The sequence below is a fragment of the Quercus suber genome, unplaced genomic scaffold (assembly GCF_002906115.3).
Source record: "Quercus suber isolate HL8 unplaced genomic scaffold, Cork oak 2.0 scaffold_432, whole genome shotgun sequence".
NCBI classification, from domain to species: domain Eukaryota; kingdom Viridiplantae; phylum Streptophyta; class Magnoliopsida; order Fagales; family Fagaceae; genus Quercus; species Quercus suber.
In genome coordinates, this window is record NW_027069883.1 from 579605 (window position 1) to 598699 (window position 19095).

General features: G+C 33.9%; 3 protein-coding genes across 5 annotated transcripts; 2 read left to right on the plus strand and 1 right to left on the minus strand.

The window, feature by feature from the left end:
- Positions 1-1879: 1879 nt before the first annotated feature.
- LOC111998920 (uncharacterized) lies at positions 1880-6665 on the minus strand. 3 transcript variants are annotated; one of them, XM_065761865.1, is made up of 10 exons: positions 6443-6665; positions 5539-5622; positions 5384-5442; positions 4930-5025; positions 4728-4805; positions 3783-3845; positions 3514-3687; positions 2462-2557; positions 2172-2226; positions 1919-1969 (listed from the first exon to the last, which is right to left on the minus strand). In XM_065761865.1, the coding sequence occupies exons 1-9, from the start codon at positions 6618-6620 to the stop codon at positions 2218-2220; spliced, it is 837 nt and encodes a 278-aa protein (XP_065617937.1). In that variant the 5' UTR covers positions 6621-6665; the 3' UTR covers positions 1919-1969; positions 2172-2217. The 3 variants fall into 3 exon arrangements, with proteins under 3 accessions (XP_065617936.1, XP_065617938.1, XP_065617937.1); XM_065761864.1 differs by lacking the exon at positions 2172-2226 and having other exon boundaries at positions 1880-1969; XM_065761866.1 differs by lacking the exons at positions 2172-2226; positions 4728-4805; positions 4930-5025 and having other exon boundaries at positions 1880-1969.
- Positions 6666-8244: 1579 nt separating this feature from the next.
- LOC111998885 (small ribosomal subunit protein uS3y) lies at positions 8245-13831 on the plus strand. The gene is made up of 6 exons (XM_065761856.1): positions 8245-8375; positions 8480-8627; positions 9457-9628; positions 12936-12990; positions 13101-13232; positions 13358-13831. Exons 1-6 carry the CDS (start codon positions 8346-8348, stop codon positions 13526-13528), a joined length of 708 nt encoding a protein of 235 aa, XP_065617928.1. The 5' UTR covers positions 8245-8345; the 3' UTR covers positions 13529-13831.
- Positions 13832-14998: 1167 nt separating this feature from the next.
- Positions 14999-18396, plus strand: LOC111998876 (G-type lectin S-receptor-like serine/threonine-protein kinase At1g11300). Its single transcript, XM_024030995.2, has 7 exons — positions 14999-16376; positions 16566-16676; positions 16759-16919; positions 16993-17203; positions 17418-17655; positions 17740-17890; positions 18051-18396. The coding sequence occupies exons 1-7, from the start codon at positions 15050-15052 to the stop codon at positions 18348-18350; spliced, it is 2499 nt and encodes an 832-aa protein (XP_023886763.2). The 5' UTR covers positions 14999-15049; the 3' UTR covers positions 18351-18396.
- The last annotated feature ends 699 nt before the right edge of the window (positions 18397-19095 follow it).

Here is a 19095-nt window from a genome sequence, read left to right on the forward strand (position 1 = left end):
GAAGTCGAGAATCAGACAGCTAGGAATGTAAAGACCAACAATATTTTTCCTATATTACTGTTTCCTTTCATATTGTTGATTATTAGGATTTAGGAGAGTAAAAAGAGTTTGTGTCAATGTGGCCTCCACCCAATTGGTCTCACGCTAATGCCACATTGTTTTTTATGGTGTATATGACGGGAATGGGATGCTGGATGCTTTAAGAACTGTGAGCAGTTTATTCTCGAGATTAAGTTTTTTTCCCTCCCTACTCTCCTTGTATAGAGTCTAGTTTTGCCATCTTGTTCTTCTTTTTCCCTTCCTCTTTTATTTGATCATTGTAATTTGGGCTTTTGATATTTTGCCACTACAGTACATTTTCAATGTACTTAATTTGGCTTTTCAAAAAAAAAAAAAGTTGTTACATTGCTTAAAAAAAACTACTGTTGAAATCTCCACACAAAATAGAAGAAGAAGAAAATCATACATTACTGTGATCCAGTACACCTTCTGTGAATTCTCCACACTACATATGCCTTAATTGCATGAGAAAACATCTTGCAATAACATTTCTAAGATGTCATATGCCACTAATAGAGATATTAAAAGATGGTTATGCATGACATATCAAAACAGGAGTGGAAAAAAGTTGATGTAGCCTACTAGATTATCTGTGTCGGGCTTTGGCAACTGCTTGAGATCAGAAATTTAGCACTAACACTTATGTTCTCTGAATCATTACTGGTTAATGGTTATGCAGTTCATCTGTAAAACAAACTCACTTGTAATGCCCTTTTCTCTTGCAAAACATTTCACGAGAACATCACCAACAACAAAGAAAAACAAATAAACATAAATGATTGGCACATTTTTTAGCATGGTTTGGGTGTTATTATTGAAGCTGTTGTCCAGCTTTCTCCATCAATCTTGCCATACACTCTTGCCAATCTGAAATCTTCTCATCTCCATTGACGACCTATTGTCACAAAAAGCAGAGAACATATGATGACCCAGTTTTCAAGAAAATGAAGAAGAAAATAACATGGTTCAAATAAATCAATAAGGGGTTGTTTATCATAGACAAGAAAATCATTTCACTGCTCTAGTATTGTCTTTGAAATGGATCGACTACGTTTTCTCAAACTATTTTGTAGTTTACAACTTGTTTTAGTATATACCAATTTGTTGATTTCTTCTCATAGCTATGACTCCATCTTTGTTGTTTTAGTGTACCTTCAAAGAAGTGCATATGACCAGATGTTAGACCTGAACCTAGAACTAGACAGTCCAATGAATGAAACATGCCTGGCAGGATTGAAACATCTGGTTCAACATGATAATAAAAGTGACCATTAAGCAGTTGCCTATAGCTGATGCATTAAAGGAGTTTCATCTGTCACATTTATACAACAAAGGCCAATCAAATCAGTTTCATTCAATAAATTTGATTTAGTATATGTTTACCAACCTCAAATATAAATCCTCTTTGTGGGGCTGCATCGAGTGCTTGCACACAAATAAAGGCAGCATCCTCCTTGCTAAGATTTCCTCTTGCAGCACTACCCTGTTATGAAGAACATTAAATGAAGTTTGATACTCAGCAACAGCAATAGAACAGACCTCATTATTGTTATCTTGTAAGGTAATTTTGTTAATATCCACCAGATGCTAGCCAGTTCCCAAAAATTTTCAGTTAGAATCAAAATTTCAAGGGCCCATGAGATCAGATTGAACAAATAAGTTTGATAGAACGATCATCTTCAAAGAAACAAGATTTTTTTTCCTTTTTTCTGTGCATCAAAAGGGGGTCTATGTTCTGGCTAGAAAATGAAGAGAAGGGTCTATAATTGATTGTCTTTAGTCTAACATTAAAATGTTTTGCCTAAATGCTTATGTTTGGGTGTTATTATTGAAGCTGTTGTCCAGCTTTCTCCATCAATCTTGCCATACACTCTTGCCAATCTGAAATCTTCTCATCTCCATTGACGACCTATTGTCACAAAAAGCAGAGAACATATGATGACCCAGTTTTCAAGAAAATGAAGAAGAAAATAACATGGTTCAAATAAATCAATAAGGGGTTGTTTATCATAGACAAGAAAATCATTTCACTGCTCTAGTATTGTCTTTGAAATGGATCGACTACGTTTTCTCAAACTATTTTGTAGTTTACAACTTGTTTTAGTATATACCAATTTGTTGATTTCTTCTCATAGCTATGACTCCATCTTTGTTGTTTTAGTGTACCTTCAAAGAAGTGCATATGACCAGATGTTAGACATGAACCTAGAACTAGACAGTCCAATGAATGAAACATGCCTGGCAGGATTGAAACATCTGGTTCAACATGATAATAAAAGTGACCATTAAGCAGTTGCCTATAGCTGATGCATTAAAAGAGTTTCATCTGTCACATTTATACAACAACGGCCAATCAAATCAGTTTCATTCAATAAATTTGATTTAGTATATGTTTACCAACCTCAAATATAAATCCTATTTGTGGGACTGCATCGAGTGCTTGCACACAAATAAAGGCAGCATCCTCCTTGCTAAGATTTCCTCTTGCAGCACTACCCTGTTATGAAGAACATTAAATGAAGTTTGATACTCAGCAACAGCAATAGAACAGACCTCATTATTGTTATCTTGTAAGGTAATTTTGTTAATATCCACCAGATGCTAGCCAGTTCCCTAAAATTTTCAGTTAGAATAAAAATTTCAAGGGCCCATGAGATCAGATTGAACAAATAAGTTTGATAGAATGATCATCTTCAAATAAACAAGATTTTTTTTTTTCCTTTTTTCTGTGCATCAAAAGGGGGTCTATGTTCTGGCTAGAAAATGAAGAGAAGGGTCTATAATTGATTGTCTTTAGTCTAACATTAAAATGTTTTGCCTAAATGCTTAAAGACAATAACTAAAGCACTTTTGTTTAGTGAAACTAAATAACTTCAATGTCTACAATCAGTTTTTGTGATGACTATATTTGCTCTAGAAAGACTCCTTGGAAACAATAAGTTCTGGCATCCTAAAGCTATAGAGAACAAAATGGGACAATTCACTACCCTGCAATTTCCTGATGACCAATGAAAAAGGTCTCCTACAGCAATCACGTCACTGCTAAAATCCTAAAACACATTGCAATGACCAACACATAAAGCTGTCTCATAAGTAAATTCTTTTTTAATAGTGGGTAGAATTTGCTCCATTATTTGATGACTTATGAGCAAACAGCCTTAAGAATCTTCTACATAGAAAATCGTAGTTGCTCTTATGCTTCTCAATAATCATCTGTTAGAGAGAAAGGAAGTAAATATAATGCAGTCCAAAAAACTAGAAACAGCACGGTGAATAATGTTGGGTATGTAAGGAGACTGCACAAAACACAGCAATGCCTGTTGACAATTATGCAAAATTTCCTCATGAATCTGACATATTTTTTCTTTTCCAAACAATTGATTCGAGTAACTGAAAACCAAGCACCATAGATTCAATTTTATCCTATTCATGGTAAAAGGAGAAGAGTAATACCTCCTCAAAGCTAAAACCTTGTTGTCCACCTGGAGTGCTTTGTAACAATCCAGCCCTGATGATAGTGTAAGGGATTCCTGAGGCCATCAGCAACGATTCATCTTGCTCAGCCAATTTTCTTGCATTGCTTTTCATGAGAGCTTGAATGCCACCAGAACCTCTATAAGCAGACAACTGCAACCTTATCAAACCACAATAACAAACAAGAATTTACTTAAATTGATGATGTTTCATGTTTAGACAAGCACACCTAAGAAGAAGACAGATACCTGAGATAAGAGAACTACATGTTGCACCCCTTTCAAGCCCTCAACATTGGATAAGAAACCTTCCTGACAAAACATTATAAAGAATACTTAAGTAGACAGGCAAGATGACCTTAAATAATAGGAATGCCCTGAAGTGGTAGAGAAGCAATTAATCTATGAATAAATAATTTTACATAATTAAGCTGTTGCAAATATAACCAATATACATACATATATATATATATATGTATATGTATATGTATATGTATATGTATATGACTTTCGCATGGACAGCTAAAGCTTGTATGGTTTGAGTTTCACCAAAAACACTGAAACAAGGAGACTAATTTCTGTTATGGAAATGCCAATATCTAAATGCCAGTTTATTGTAAATGTTTTGGAGACAAACTCGTGGCACATTGGATGCTCTTTTGTGTCTATGGCAGTGTGGCACCATATCTCATATCCATTTCAAACATTGACACTTCTGCCATTTTAGTGTTAGTGTATGCCAGCTTCATAAAGATTTTGGTTTTGGCAGATTCATTACCTAAAGGATTTTTTTTTTAAAGTCAGCTTTTAGCTTTCCAATATGAAAGCTTACTTAAGCTATTAAAATGAGAAGACCAGGGGCACTAGGACAACATGAATCACAAAGATAATAAGGATGGAAGAATCAACCCCAAATAGCACAATTGGTTGGGATGGTTCATTAAGCTAAGGTCACTAGTTTGAATCTCCCATTTCCCTTTCCTTGAAGCCAGAACTTACTTATCAAAAAAGGGGTGGGGGGGGGTAGTAGAAGATGGAGGATTCAAATCTAAGCATTAAAAGGGTCAGAAAGAGTACACTTTGGCAAACTACATAACCTCATAAAGTCAGAAGTATACAACTTTGTATGGTAATTATAGCCTATCCAATGAAATATAATTCATAAATCAATAAGAAAGATTCAGATATGCGTACATTTGGGCATATTATTGTGCGAACCCCTCTTAGCGCTTTCTTTAAGAATTTTTTGTCACTTGCATCTCCAACCATTGACTGCATACAACGCCACAAACCGTAATCTATCTTTCTCAAATGAAAAGAAAGATTAGGGAAAGCGACTGTCAAGATAAACATGACCTCCTAGAAGTAATTTTACCAAAAGTAGAAATCCACCCACCTCAACATAAGTTCCAAAGGCTTCAAGTGCAGTCTGCTTGTCCTTTACCAGTGCTTTAACTCGAGTTCTTTTGACAATCAAGGACAATATTACCATCTACATAAGCTAGATAAACCAAGGCTCAGAATTCATACACTGTAAGCCAATCTAAAGGTCTACACACTACACAGAAAGTTATACTCATCACAGACTATGTGAGGTATATCAGTATATAAATATGACTAGGCCTCCAATTGCCTAGATATGGGTGCAAGTTACAGTAATAAGCATTTAGTAGTATAAAGATAGCAGTTATCAAGTGGCATTTTGAAACTCATAAAGTAATCAAAATACCATGTTTTCAAGCAATAAAATATTGCTCAAGTTGATTTACTTGTCAACAGAAAGAAAAGGTTCTTTGTGCCATTCATATGTTAGCAAAAAGAAGTTGGGTTCAAATTAAGGCAAAACACACCTGGCCTATCTCACTATCTCCATCACTTACTAAAACTGCGTCCCTGACTTCTTCTACTTCTGTGTTTCAAATGGATAATTCATGAATCAGCAATCTTTCAAAATTTAAAAGCAATATAGAGATAAACACCCATGAATTGCTATTTATAGAACTACCTGATTGATCATCATCTTCAACAGTGGATTCATCTTTAGAGAAGGGATCAGGTGCCCCATACCATTTCCTTAACTTGGGACCTCCTATACAAACACGTACGTAGACAATTTAAAGTTGAGAATTTAAGCAAATTTTTCACCACATACAAACATGCAGGCAGACAAGAAAATGTTGAGAATGTAACCTCAATTTTATATCCAATTATAAGCCTCATTTATTTTTTTTGGGGGGGAACAGAAATGATTAGGAAGAACAGTTCATGGAATACCCTATCTACGTGCGACCATAGTGTTGGAAAAAAAAATATTTTGATAGAGCAAAAATTATTGTTACTAAAATGCTATCCTAATCTTTACAAAATAATCTAGTAAGATAAGAGCAAGGGAAAAGAAAGGTCTCAGAATACTATAGAATCACGTCCAAAATAAGTCCACAAAGATAGATGAAGGCAAAAAGGAACTCATTCCTAACCAAAGCAGCACTCAAGGAAAATGACAAGTAACACACCAACATATTGCTAGAATGGAAAATTTTTCACAATTTGTTAAAAGTGGAAAGTTGTGATTAGAGTAATATCATTTTAACATGTACAGTCCGCTACTCATGAAGCATTGACACCATTTTAATATACACACAAACCAAAATTATTTTCCTAATCTCCAAATTATGCCCATCAAAAGTAAGTCCATAAAGATAGGTAAAGGCATAAATAAACTCATTCATAATCAACAACATACCAACATATATATCATATTGTTCAACAATACCATATTATCAACCAAATGGGGTTACTTGGATACATGCTTAAAAGATTAGTTGGGTCATTGGGTATTTAGTACTTAAGGAAAAAAAGAACACAACACAATACTAAGACCATGGTGCATGATCCAGAGTACATAATACCTTCTATATAGTCAAGAATTTGGTCAGTAAAACTGAGCTTCTTCTTGGCAGAGCAGAGAATGTGAGCACGCTTTTCGATGTTCGATTTGAAACAAGGGTGCTGCGGTGTTTTGCATTGCGTTTGAGAATGGGGAAATAGAGAGAGAAAGAGAGTTGAAGGAGGAGTAGTACCAGCCATTGATAGAACCTTTATGTTTCTCTCATCCAACCGTTTTTCATTCCCGCCCGCTAAAAGAAAAGATAACATAAATAAAGATAAGACTTGCGTCAATTCCATTTTTGGCACTGCCACCACAACTTTTTTACTTATTTATCATACCATTTTTTTAATGAGAGAGAGAGATTATGTAATTTTTTATTTTAAAAAAAAAAAGACAGTAAACCTTCATTCTTAAAAAAGTAAAAATAAATAAAAGAGGACATTATATCTTTTATATATATATATAATAATTTTTTTTTAAATATTATCAAGAGATTTATATTTCAACTAATATCTATTGATATTTTCAACAGAAGTATTTATGGTTTAAAATTTTCATCTTTGTTTTATCTATCAAATTATCAAATAAGAAAAAAGAAAGTTTTTTTTTTTTTTGGTAAAAGAAAAAACCACAATCGCTAGTCTCTAATGAGCTAAGTGTACGGTCTTCAGAGGATAGAAGGAGTGTAAAATGGTACTAGTGGAAGAACTAAAACCCATGCCCGAGGCATGTTGCCTACCCTACATAATGATAATAAAAATAAAAATGTAGAGTTATAATAAAAAGAAGCATTTCACATCAAAAATAAGAAAAGAAAAATAAAAAAATGAAGTATTATGTCTAATGTTACTTTCATTACAAATCATATATGGTAAGTTATTGTTAGTTCTAATTTAAGTTAGACTCTTTTGTAGTTGTTCTTTGATTATATAATGTATTATAAACTCGGTTTAAAATACTATTATTATTTTCGTGTGTGTTCTAATAAGTATTACCTTTTACTCAAAAAAAATTTATCCTTGAAATTACTTTTTTATCTATCAATATTCAATAACAATCATTAATAACTTCTATTTAAATTTTATTGTAAAATATTGTAGACATACTATTTTTCTATAATAAAATATTAATGATTTTACATTAAGCTTAAAAAAAAATTTGTTTTCCATTTCACAATTTCAAGAGCACAATTCAATTTTTTTTAATGAGGATTTCAAACTAGGTTGCCTGCTCTTTAAAGAAAATAGCNAATAAGAAAAAGAAAAATAAAAAAAGAAAGTATTATGTCTAATGTTACTTTCATTACAAATTATATATGGTAAGTATTGTTTAGTTCTAATTTAAGTTAGACTCTTTTTAGTTGTTCTTTGATTATATAATGTATTATAAACTCGTTTAAAATACTATTATTATTTTCGTGGTGTTCTAATAAGTATTACTTTACTCAAAAAAAATTTATCCTTGAAATTACTTTTTTATCTATCAATATTCAATAACAATTATTAATAACTTCTATTTAAATTTTATTGTAAAATATTGTAGACATACTATTTTTCTATAATAAAATATTAATGATTTTACATTAAGCTTAAAAAAAAAAAAATTGTTTTCCATTTCACAATTTCAAGAGCACAATTCAATTTTTTTTAATGAGGATTTCAAACTAGGTTGCCTGCTCTTTAAAGAAAATAGCAAAATAAAAGACTTCTAATCGCAACCGTTAAAAGAGTCAACACTCAGCCACTGACCGTCCGATAATGATTCCTTAGCACTACTAATACAACACAAAACCACACAACCCTCTCACTTCTCTTTCTTTTCTTTTCTCTGGAGGAGAAAAAAAAAAAAAAAATCAAAACGGCCAAACCCACAAAACACAAAGAACCGTTTTTTCGATCCATTTTCCCTCAACAACAACAAAAATGGCGACTCAAATGAGCAAAAAACGAAAGGTACGAAAAATTTTCTATCTTTTTTTTTTTTCCTGTGTTTTCTTGGCTTCCAAACAGACTGTTATTTTGTTATTAATTGGTTTTTGATTGAATTGTTATGATAGTTTGTGGCTGATGGAGTGTTCTACGCGGAGCTGAATGAGGTGTTGACGAGAGAGCTGGCGGAGGATGGCTACTCCGGCGTCGAAGTTAGGGTTACGCCCATGCGGACCGAGATTATTATCAGAGCCACTCGTACTCAGAACGTTCTCGGTAAATTTCTGTTCCTGTTTGTTTCCCGAGAAAGTGTGGGAAAGTACAAGTATTAAATTTTTTTAGTTGAGGTTAAATTGTCATAGCTTATAGATCTGTTTGGTTGCTTAGAATCTCAAAGCTGATTTTGTTTGTTCTGTTTTGTTTTGTTTCACTAGTTTGTGTGGGCAAGTATTAGGAAATTTGTTTTTTTGAACATTTCTTGGGAACTTGAGGTTAAATTGTCATAGATCTGTTTGGTGGGTTGGTAAGGAAACATTTGAAAAGATTTACGGATTTCAAAGATGTAATTTTTAGTCTCTTTTTTAAGCTGAAATTTTTTAAAAATTTTTAGCTATTGAGGAGTGAGCACTGAGAATATTAAAAGAATTAGAAAAAAGGTGGGAATCAATGAGCTTAATGCAGGAAACGTTGGTGAATGAGGAGTCTGGTGTAATGTAATTGTTCAGCTTTGATGGGTGACTATACAATTTTAAGAAATGGAAGAATAATGAAAATGGTCTAGCCTGGTTCAGTGGTTTGTTTGATGGGAAAATGTGTAGAAAGCAAAATAATCAACTTTTTGTGTGGTAATGAGAGTTATTTGGTCGATGTAACTAATACTATGTTTTACTCAATTAGGTGAACTATGAAATTTCGGCTCATTGACTTGTGTTCTTTGTTTCCAAGAAACATGACAATTCTGTGTGCTCATAAGCTGCATCTGTGTGTGAAGAAATTTGAAGGGAAAGATTGTACCTGGTGTAGCTTTAGACATGGGGTTGATTTCTATCTGGGTAGAAGTTTGGAAGTTAGGTTTTCTGATTATGCTTCTAATTGATGGGCTTAGGTGAGAAGGGAAGAAGAATTAGGGAACTCACATCTGTTGTTCAGAAGCGTTTCAAGTTTCCCGAGAACAGTGTTGAGCTTTATGCTGAGAAAGTGAACAACAGAGGGCTTTGTGCAATTGCTCAGGCAGAGTCTCTGCGTTACAAGCTTCTAGGAGGGCTTGCTGTCCGGAGGTATATCTTCTACTTAGTGAAATTGCATTAGCATGTTCATTGAGTTGTCATATTGGTTCTTCTTTGTTTTTGAGATTTTATAGAATATTTGTAATACAAGAATCATGATTTGGCAAACTATCTATAGGAATGTCTCCCTTGTGGTTAGCATTGATAAAACTGATATACTACTTCATTTCCCAAAAATAACGGGTTAAGAGGGTCCCTGAACAATGCTTACATTTAATTTTTGGAGTTTTGTTAGTCTCTTTGAACTGTTCTTTAGTTCTTGGAGTTCGGGAACTCCTAAATTTTAAAGTCTCTGAACTTGAGGGTATCTATTGACTCTTGGGTCAGTGTAACTCTCTCTCTCTCTCTCTCTCTCTCTCTCTCCCCATCTGTCTCTCCTCTCTCTTTGTGGCACCATAGGCAAACTTGCATCTGCCCTGCCTATTATATGTATATGAAGTTTTGAAAAAAGTCAGAGCAGGTCAGAAGTATTTAATCCTGAACTTATAGTGAGAACTTGCTGGGAAGTCTTCTTTAAGCTACTTATCAAAAAAGAGTTCTTTTACAGCTGTCACTAGGATAAATTGGGATTGGCCAAAAAAAAAAAAAGGATTGGGTTATGATGGTTTATGCTTGCATGTACTGCTTTGCAAAATACACAAAAACATATTGTTGCATTATTGACAATGCACAAACATACATATGTCAGTATATTTATTGTCTTCTCTATTTATTCTTGTCTAAATCTTATAAATGTCTTGGGACCAAATCTATGTTGACGTTTCTAATCATGTTTGTTCTTGTAGATCTATACAATATCCATTGTTTAGCTATTTTGACCTACTAGTGTCGTTTTAATTTGCTTTATGGCTGTGGTCATGACATACTTATTGGGATTGAAATGGTTTTGTAAGAACCTTCCTGTGAGAAACCATGTTGTCCAACATTATTTTGCAATGTGTCTCATGTAGAAGCATTGACCATACTTCTCCCTTCTCCGATAGTTATGGGTTTAGAGGACCATCAACAATGCTTACATTGAATTTTGGAGTTTGTAAGATCCTTGAACTGTTACTTAGTGCTTGGAGTTTGCGAGCTCCAATATTTCATTTCTACTCCAGTCATTATCTGTGGAACCTTGTGCCTCAATTACTTCATGAACCAATATGAATCTCTCTCGTTCTCTTCTTTCTCTCTCTCTCTCTCTCTCTCTCTCTCTCTCTCACACACACACCTCTTACACTTCATGCTCTCATGTTTTAGGTGCAAAACTTGCAAAATAGAAGTATTGAGAAAGGTCAAGACTTGCAGAAGTAATTTTAACCTTGAATGGCAATTTAGCATGTTTATTGAGTTGCCATTTTGCTTGTTTCTGAGATTTTATAGAATGCTTGTAATAGAATTATGATCTGCTGAGCAATGCTTCACAGAATGTCTGCCTTGTGGTTAGCATTGATTACACTGATATACTTCTCCCTTTCCCAAAAATAATGGGTTTAGAGGATCCTTCAACAATGCTTACATTTAATATTGGGAGTTTTGTTAGTCTCTTTGAACTCTTCTTTAGTTCTTGGAGTTCGGGAACTCCTAAATTGTATTCTCTGAACTTCAGGGTATCTATTGCCTCATGAACTAGTGTGATCTCTCTCTCTCTCTATCTCTCTCTCTCGCGTACACTATGTACACCTGCATTCTCTGGTTGGGTGAAACTTGTCAAAAAATAAAATAGAGAGGTATTGAGAAAGCTCAAGACTGCTCAGCTGTATCTAAACCACTGAATATCAATTTAGCATGTTCATTGAGTTGCCATTTTGCTTCTTTGTTTCTGAGATTTTATAGAATATTTCTTATAGAATAATCATGTTGCAAAAAGGTTCCCCTAATCCCCTTGCGGTTAGCATTGATTATACTTTTATCCCGCTTCCCAAAAATAATTGGCTAGGAGGTCCCTCAACAATGCTTACATTTAAAATTTGGAGTTTTGTTAGTCTCTTTGAACTGTTCATTAGTTCTTGGAGTTCGGGAACTCCTAAATTGTATTGTCTCTGAACTCCAGGGTATGTATTGCCTCGTGAATTAGTGTGACTCTCTCTCTCTCTCTCTCTCTCTCTCTCTCTCTCTCTTGCGCGCGCGCACACACTGACATGTACACCTGCATTCTCTCATTCCTGTAATAGGGTTGCCTCTGGTAGAGTTATTGCGCAGAAGTGCTAGTGTAGGACAATCCACCCTGACTCATTTTTATAGTTTACAAACTTTTGTATTACCTCTACTTACTGCCGTATTTATGTTAATGAACTTCCCAATGATATGTAAGCAAGGCATCTCTGGTCCTTTATAGAGAAGAAATAGTATTTTAGATCATAGATATTTGTGATCATATCAACGTCCATGAATGATAAATCATAGATCAAATCTTGCGGAGGAGCCCTTGGGTTTTCGGGGCATTGGGTTCTCACCAATGTTTAGGTGAAAGTTGTAAAAAAAAATACAATAAAAGAGGTATTTAAAACTTTGAATATCAATTTAGCATGTTCATTGAGTTGCCATTTTGCTTCTTTATTTCCAAGATTTTATAGAATATTTCTTATAGAATACTATGATTTGCCAAACAAGGCTTCACCTAATGTCTCCCTTGTGGTTAGCATTGATTATACTGATATACTCCCTTTCCCAAAATTAATTGGTTAAGAGGATCCCTCAACAATGCTTACATTTAAAATTTGGAGTTTTGTTAGTCTTTCTGAACTGTTCTTTAGTTCTTGGAGTTCGGGAACTCCTAAATTTTAGTGAATCTGAATTCAAACTGATAAAAAAAAAAAAAATGTCTGTCTGAATTTGAAGCCATCTATTTCTTCATGAATCAGTGTGACTCTCTCTCTCTCTGTCTCTGTGTGTGTGGCAGTTACACAGACATGCATGTGTCCTATTATATGTATAGAATTCGTAATGAAGTGTTGGAAAAGGTGAAAACAGCTCAGAAGTATTAAACCATAAACTTATAGTGAGAAAACCAGCTGGGAAGTCTTCTATACAGCTATCACTGGGACAAATCAGGATTGGCGAAAAAGATAATCTGCTTATGATGGTTTCTGCATTCATGTTTGGCAAAATGCATGCCCACATTATTGATCCATCCACACATGCACAAGTATATATAATCATCCAATCAGTTTGTTATCATCTTTATTTTTATTCATGTCCAGTGATAATTTTTAAAGATGTCTTAGGACTAATATTTGTTGTAGATTTATGCTGTATTTTTTTCTTTCGGTTTTTATACTTCTATTGAATCGGCTTCAACCTCCTTGTTATTTAGGGCTTGCTATGGTGTTCTTAGATTTGTTATGGAGAGTGGAGCAAAAGGATGCGAGGTATGTAAAAAGGAAGCTTTTGGCCTCCATTGACTGTGATAAATGAGCATTTTTTTTTTTGGTTCTGTTTTCTCTTTAAATAAGAGTGTCCTTTTTGTCACTATATCCAGGTTATAGTTAGTGGTAAGCTCAGGGCTCAGCGTGCCAAGGCTATGAAGTTCAAGGATGGTTACATGATATCCTCTGGCCAGCCTGTCAATGAATATATCGACTCAGCTGTGAGGCATGTGCTTCTTAGACAGGTTAGCTTAGTCACTCTTTGAAACTCATTTCAGAATTGGATAAATACAATTAGCATATTGACAACCTGCTTTGGTATGAAAAATTATCTTTTAATTAATGTTTTTGTGTTTAAAATTTGTTGCAGGGTGTTCTTGGTATCAAGGTGAAGATAATGCTCGATTGGGATCCTAAGGGCAAGGTAGGCCCCATAACACCATTGCCTGATCTGGTTACCATACACTCACCCAAGGAGGAAGAGGAATACAACTTCACGCCTGCATTGGCAGCTAGTAACATAGAGATTGCAGCAGTTTAAACTAGGTCCCCTCTTGTCCAGTTTGCTTTCACTTTGTAGTGTCTAGGACAACAGAAACTTAAAGATGCCTGTTGTTAAATTTTTCGCAAGGAATAGGATTTAAGTTATGGTTCCATCTAGTTCTTCTATGTTGAGTTGGTGACTTGTGAAGGATTGTTTTTGTAGGCCGTGTTTGCCTTTGTTTAACGTATCTTAGTTGCTTTTTGTTGTGCTGATGCATATGCATGAGTCCTATCATGTAGTATCCTTGAAAAGTTTCCTTTCTTTAATAAATCTCATTATAGACAGAATCCATCATTTGAATTCCCAGTGTAGCTTGCTATTCTAGGGTCATGGATGGCCCGATCCAGAGTTCATTGTGTTATTATGAAAGTAGAAAAGGCTTTTAATTTTCACTTTGAGCTATTTGGTCAAGCTCCAAGGATGTGTAAGCTACTAAGCTGAGTCCCGTGCTAACATGAAGTGCTAACATGGTTTTCTGTACCGTACTTAACATTCGAAATAAACACGCCAGCAAAAATTCATTGGTGAATAATAAAAATGGTTTTAGTTATAGTCAGATATATGAGAAAGGCTAGGAAACTATGATTTTCTATCTTTTATTAGGGGAGAAAATGGGGAGAAGAAAATAGGGTGGGTGGAATTTTCAACCTAGTCTATCATTTTTATTCCTTTCAAATTCGGGAGAAATGACTTGAGCAACGGAATTAAAAAATTCTTCTCATTACCCCATTGTTTCAAACTATAATAACTTCATAATAATCACATCAAAAAAAATAAAAAATAAAAAAACCTTCATAATAATAATAATATAATTTCCATCTAATTTTTCCATCATTTACCAAATATTTATGGTGAAAAATTAAAGGATAAATACTATTTTGGTCTCTAAATTTTAGTAAAAGTTTGTTTTTCATCCATAAACTTATTTATTTATTTTTTTTCATTTCTAAACTTTATAAAGAATTTTTTGAATAGTATAGAGACAAAAATAAGGATGAAAAAAAGAACTTTTTCAATAGTTTAGAGATAAAAAAACAAACTTTTAGTAAAATTTAAGGACATAAATAAAACAATTTCAATAGTTTAAGGTCGAAATATGAACTTTTTAATAATTTATGAACGAAAAATGAACTTCTTAAAGTTTAGGGATGAAAAACAACTTTCTAGTAAAGTTTAGGAACTAAAATAGTATTTTACTTGAATTTTTTTTTTTTTTTTATCATTTTATCATCCCAAACAAATAGAGCCGAAGTAATGTTAATTGAGAGGTAACATTCTTTTATTTTATTTATTTATTTATTTATTTATTTTTTTATACTTAATATGATTTTATGCTACTCTCTTTATGATGCCATATTCATATTGAAGAAAACTTTGTGGTTGAACACGTGGATTTGTGAGTTGATTTTGAAAACTTTGACTATTTGTGTCAAAGTTGGCGTCTATCCAAGACTTTTGAACGTATTGAGTTGACGTCTATCCAAGAAAACTTCCAATCAAAATCATAACTTGTAATAGATGAACATGGCTACATGTTCTGCATTCTCACACACAAGCAACTCAGAACAAGTAATGGGACTTCTTAGCAAGACAAACTTGTTGTCTGTCCTTTGTTGCTTCTGTTTAAACTTAACCGTTGCCATAGACACCATTAGATCTTCTCAATCCATCAACGACACTGAATACATAATATCCAATGGGAGTGCTTTCAGACTAGGATTCTTCAGCCCTGCAAATTCGACTAATCGCTACCTCGGAATCTGGTATAATAATATTTCTGTATTCACTGTCATATGGGTAGCCAATAGACAGAAACCACTCAAAGATTCTTCTGGGATTCTTACTATATCCGAGGAAGGAAATCTTGTGGTACTAAATGGACAGGCAGAGATTTTTTGGTCATCGAATGTTTCAAATCCTGTAACCAATTCTAGTGCCACTCTTGGGGATTTCGGAAACCTTGTGTTGCAAGTTGATACTACAGGACTGGTACTGTGGGAAAGTTTTCAACATCCTTCTGATTCCCTCTTGCCAAAGATGAAACTTAGTACTAATTTAAGGACAGATCAGAGAGTACAGCTGACATCATGGAAAAGCCCTTCTGATCCATCTATTGGAAGCTTCTCTCTAGGCTTTGATGCACTGAACATTCCTGAAGTTTTTGTTTGGAAAGAGGGTCACCCATATTGGCGGTCTGGTCTATGGAATGGTCAGGTCTTTCTTGGAATGCCAAATGTGAATCCTGTATATCGTTCTACATTTACTGTGGTTGATGACAAACAAGGGGCAGTTTTTGGAACTTTTACTGATTCGGATGTCTTACATTTGTCAAGACTTGTTTTGGGTTCGCAAGGAAATGTAGTGCTGACAAATTGGGATGATGGGAAAAAGGATTGGGAGGTTGTGCAGTTAATTTCAGTAGATGAGTGTCATGTTTATGGCACATGTAATGCATTTGGAAGCTGTGATTCGCTGAGTTCACCAATCTGCAGTTGTTTGAGAGGGTTTGAGCCGAAGATTATTGAGGAATGGAATAGAGGAAATTGGACTAGTGGATGTGTCAGGAGGACACCATTGCAGTGTGAAAGAATGAACAATAGTATTGAAGAAGGAAAAGCAGATGGGTTTTTGAAACTGGAGATGATTAAATTGCCAGACTTTGCAGAGTGTTCAAATGTGAACAAAGAAGATTGTCGAAAGCAGTGTTTGGAGAACTGTTCTTGTGTAGCTTATGGATATTATACTGGCATTGGTTGTTTGTCATGGAGTGGAAACCTAATTGACCTACGACATTTCCCTGTTGGAGGATCAGATATATATATTCGTTTGGCCAATTTAGAATTCAGTAAGTTGATTTGTTTTAACTTTTAAGTCACAGTTTTGTATAATCTTATGCTTCTGATCATCCAGCAGTTGGACCACTTGTTTGGTTAACTGGTTACTTACAACAAATGCAATAGGATTTTAATATTTTTATGTTAAATTTCTTTACTCAATTTTGACTGAATTAGTTTAAAACTTTTCTTATACACAGAAGAGGAGAGAAATTTGAAAGTAAGCATCACAATTACAGTGACTATTGGAGTGTTTGCTATAGCCAGCACTGCTTTCTTCTTCTGGAGGTGGATGGCTAAGAAAAAGAGAGGTAATGTGCCCAATTGTCTATTAATTTGCTGCAGAGAGAAGGCACTGCAAGATGGATTACTAAATAATATAATTTGCAACAGCAATGAAAAGTAAAAGCAATGAGAGTTTACTGTTTGACTACCTAAACGATGTGAAACTCCAAGATCTACCAATCTTTAATTTGGAAGAATTGGCAACAGCAACAAACAGCTTTGATATGGCTAATAAGCTTGGACAAGGTGGCTTCGGTCCAGTCTATAGGGTAATGGTTTCTTATGTAGAGTTCATTTTTCCTCTCAAAAATATATGTGCTAATATTCTTTACTTTCTTATAGGGTAAATTGCATAATGGACAAGAAATAGCAGTGAAGAGATTGTGTCGAGCCTCTGGACAAGGACTTGAAGAATTTATGAATGAGGTGGCATTGCTTACTAAACTCCAACATCGGAATCTTGTTAGACTACTCGGTTGCTGCATTGAGGGAGAAGAGAAGATGTTAATCTATGAATACATGCCAAACAAAAGTTTGGATGCAATTCTTTTTGGTTAGTTCATACACTTATTTATCTTGAATATCAAGTAAGTCAATACATAAAACAAAACAAAACGAATTTTAATAATAAGTTTCATTGTGCTAATTTAGTCACTTGAAGCATACTTTTTTGCTAACTCTACCCCAAATTGTTTTCTCAATCGTATGTTTTTTTCTCTATACAAATTTATACTCATACATTATTTATTTGGCTTACTATTGATTAGATCCAGTCCACCAAAAACTCCTTAATTGGAGAAAACGTTTCAACGTTATTGAAGGAATTTGTCGAGGGTTGCTCTACCTTCATAGGGACTCTAGACTAAAGATTATACATAGAGATCTAAAGGCATCTAACATTTTGTTAGACCAAGAGCTTAATCCAAAAATATCGGATTTTGGTATGGCTAGAATATTTGGAGGCAATGAAGATCAAGTAAAAACTAAAAGGGTCGTCGGGACATAGTAAGAGCTTTGTTGTAATTAAATTTAGGTAATGGCATCACTTATACTCAAATAATATGGATGTGTTTCAATGTTTGTATGCAGTGGTTATATGTCTCCTGAATATGCAATGCGAGGGCTATTTTCAGAGAAATCAGATGTTTTTAGCTTTGGCGTGTTATTACTAGAGATTGTTAGTGGGAGAAGAAACACTAGCATTTGCAATGAGGAGCAATATTCGGGCCTCACTGGATTGGTAAATCTAACTAATAACATTCACAATATCAGAAAATTTAGTCAAACTCTAATCAAAAGCTACTTTATCTATTTAATTTATTTATTCATTTTTGACATGGTTTACTTTCAAAAAGATTGAACAATTTCAATTTTTGTCTTTCACACTTGTTATTTTTCAGGCATGGAAATTGTGGAACGATGACAACATTAAGGCTTTGGTAGACCCAGCAATATGGGATCCGTGCTTTCAAATGGAAATTTCGAAATGTATACATGTCGGATTGCTGTGTGTGCAAGAATTGGCAAGAGATAGGCCGAATGTGTCTACTGTTATTTCAATGCTTAAGAGTGAGATTTTGGATTTGCGTACTCCAAAGCAACCTGCCTTCATGGAAAGGCAGATTGCTTCAAATATAGAGCTTGGTCAAATAAGATTTTCCATTTGTAATGTCACTTCTTCAACAATTAGTGGTCGATAAAAATATTTTTTTTGAGATAAATTCCTCTTAATTTGATTAATATTTTCTTCAGGAAGTAAGAGTATTTAATCTCAAATTCATTTATATCATATTTTTTATCATGCATGTTTCTTATTTTTGAAAAAGAAACCATGCTAAGTTGGCTTGAATTAGGGCATTGATTCTAGCACACTCCTTACTTTACATCGTTCCTACGTCCCACTTATTTAAAATTTTAAATTTGGACGTCATTAAAAAAATGTGGACATCAAGTGTGCAACTATGGATATTATGCGTATAAAATGTACATCATCGAGGGTGTGAGAACATTTTAACTATAAGCAAACCAAGTTTGATTATTAGTTTATATATTCTGTACAACCTAAAAAACATTACGTTGTCATATACAAGGACTTAACCAACAACCTCCAATTTTTTTTTTTTTTTCTAAAAAGAATGACAAAAAAGAAAATACTTTATGTTTTAATGCTAGTGGGACTTTAAAGAACCAAATATATACCTATCATGGATTTTAGTGCTAATGTTTGATAAATACAATTTATATAATGTAAAAATAATTAAACTTTGTAAATCTTCAGTTAGGCTTTTTTAACGTTGCGTACTCATGTTTGAAAAATGTCACTTAACCCACCCGAAGTTAGCTCAGTTATGCAGCTGTTTTCACCTCATTTCTTTCATCGGTAAAAACTAAAAACTAAAATAAAAATAAAGCAAACAAGATCTAAAACAGTATTTATAAAAAAAT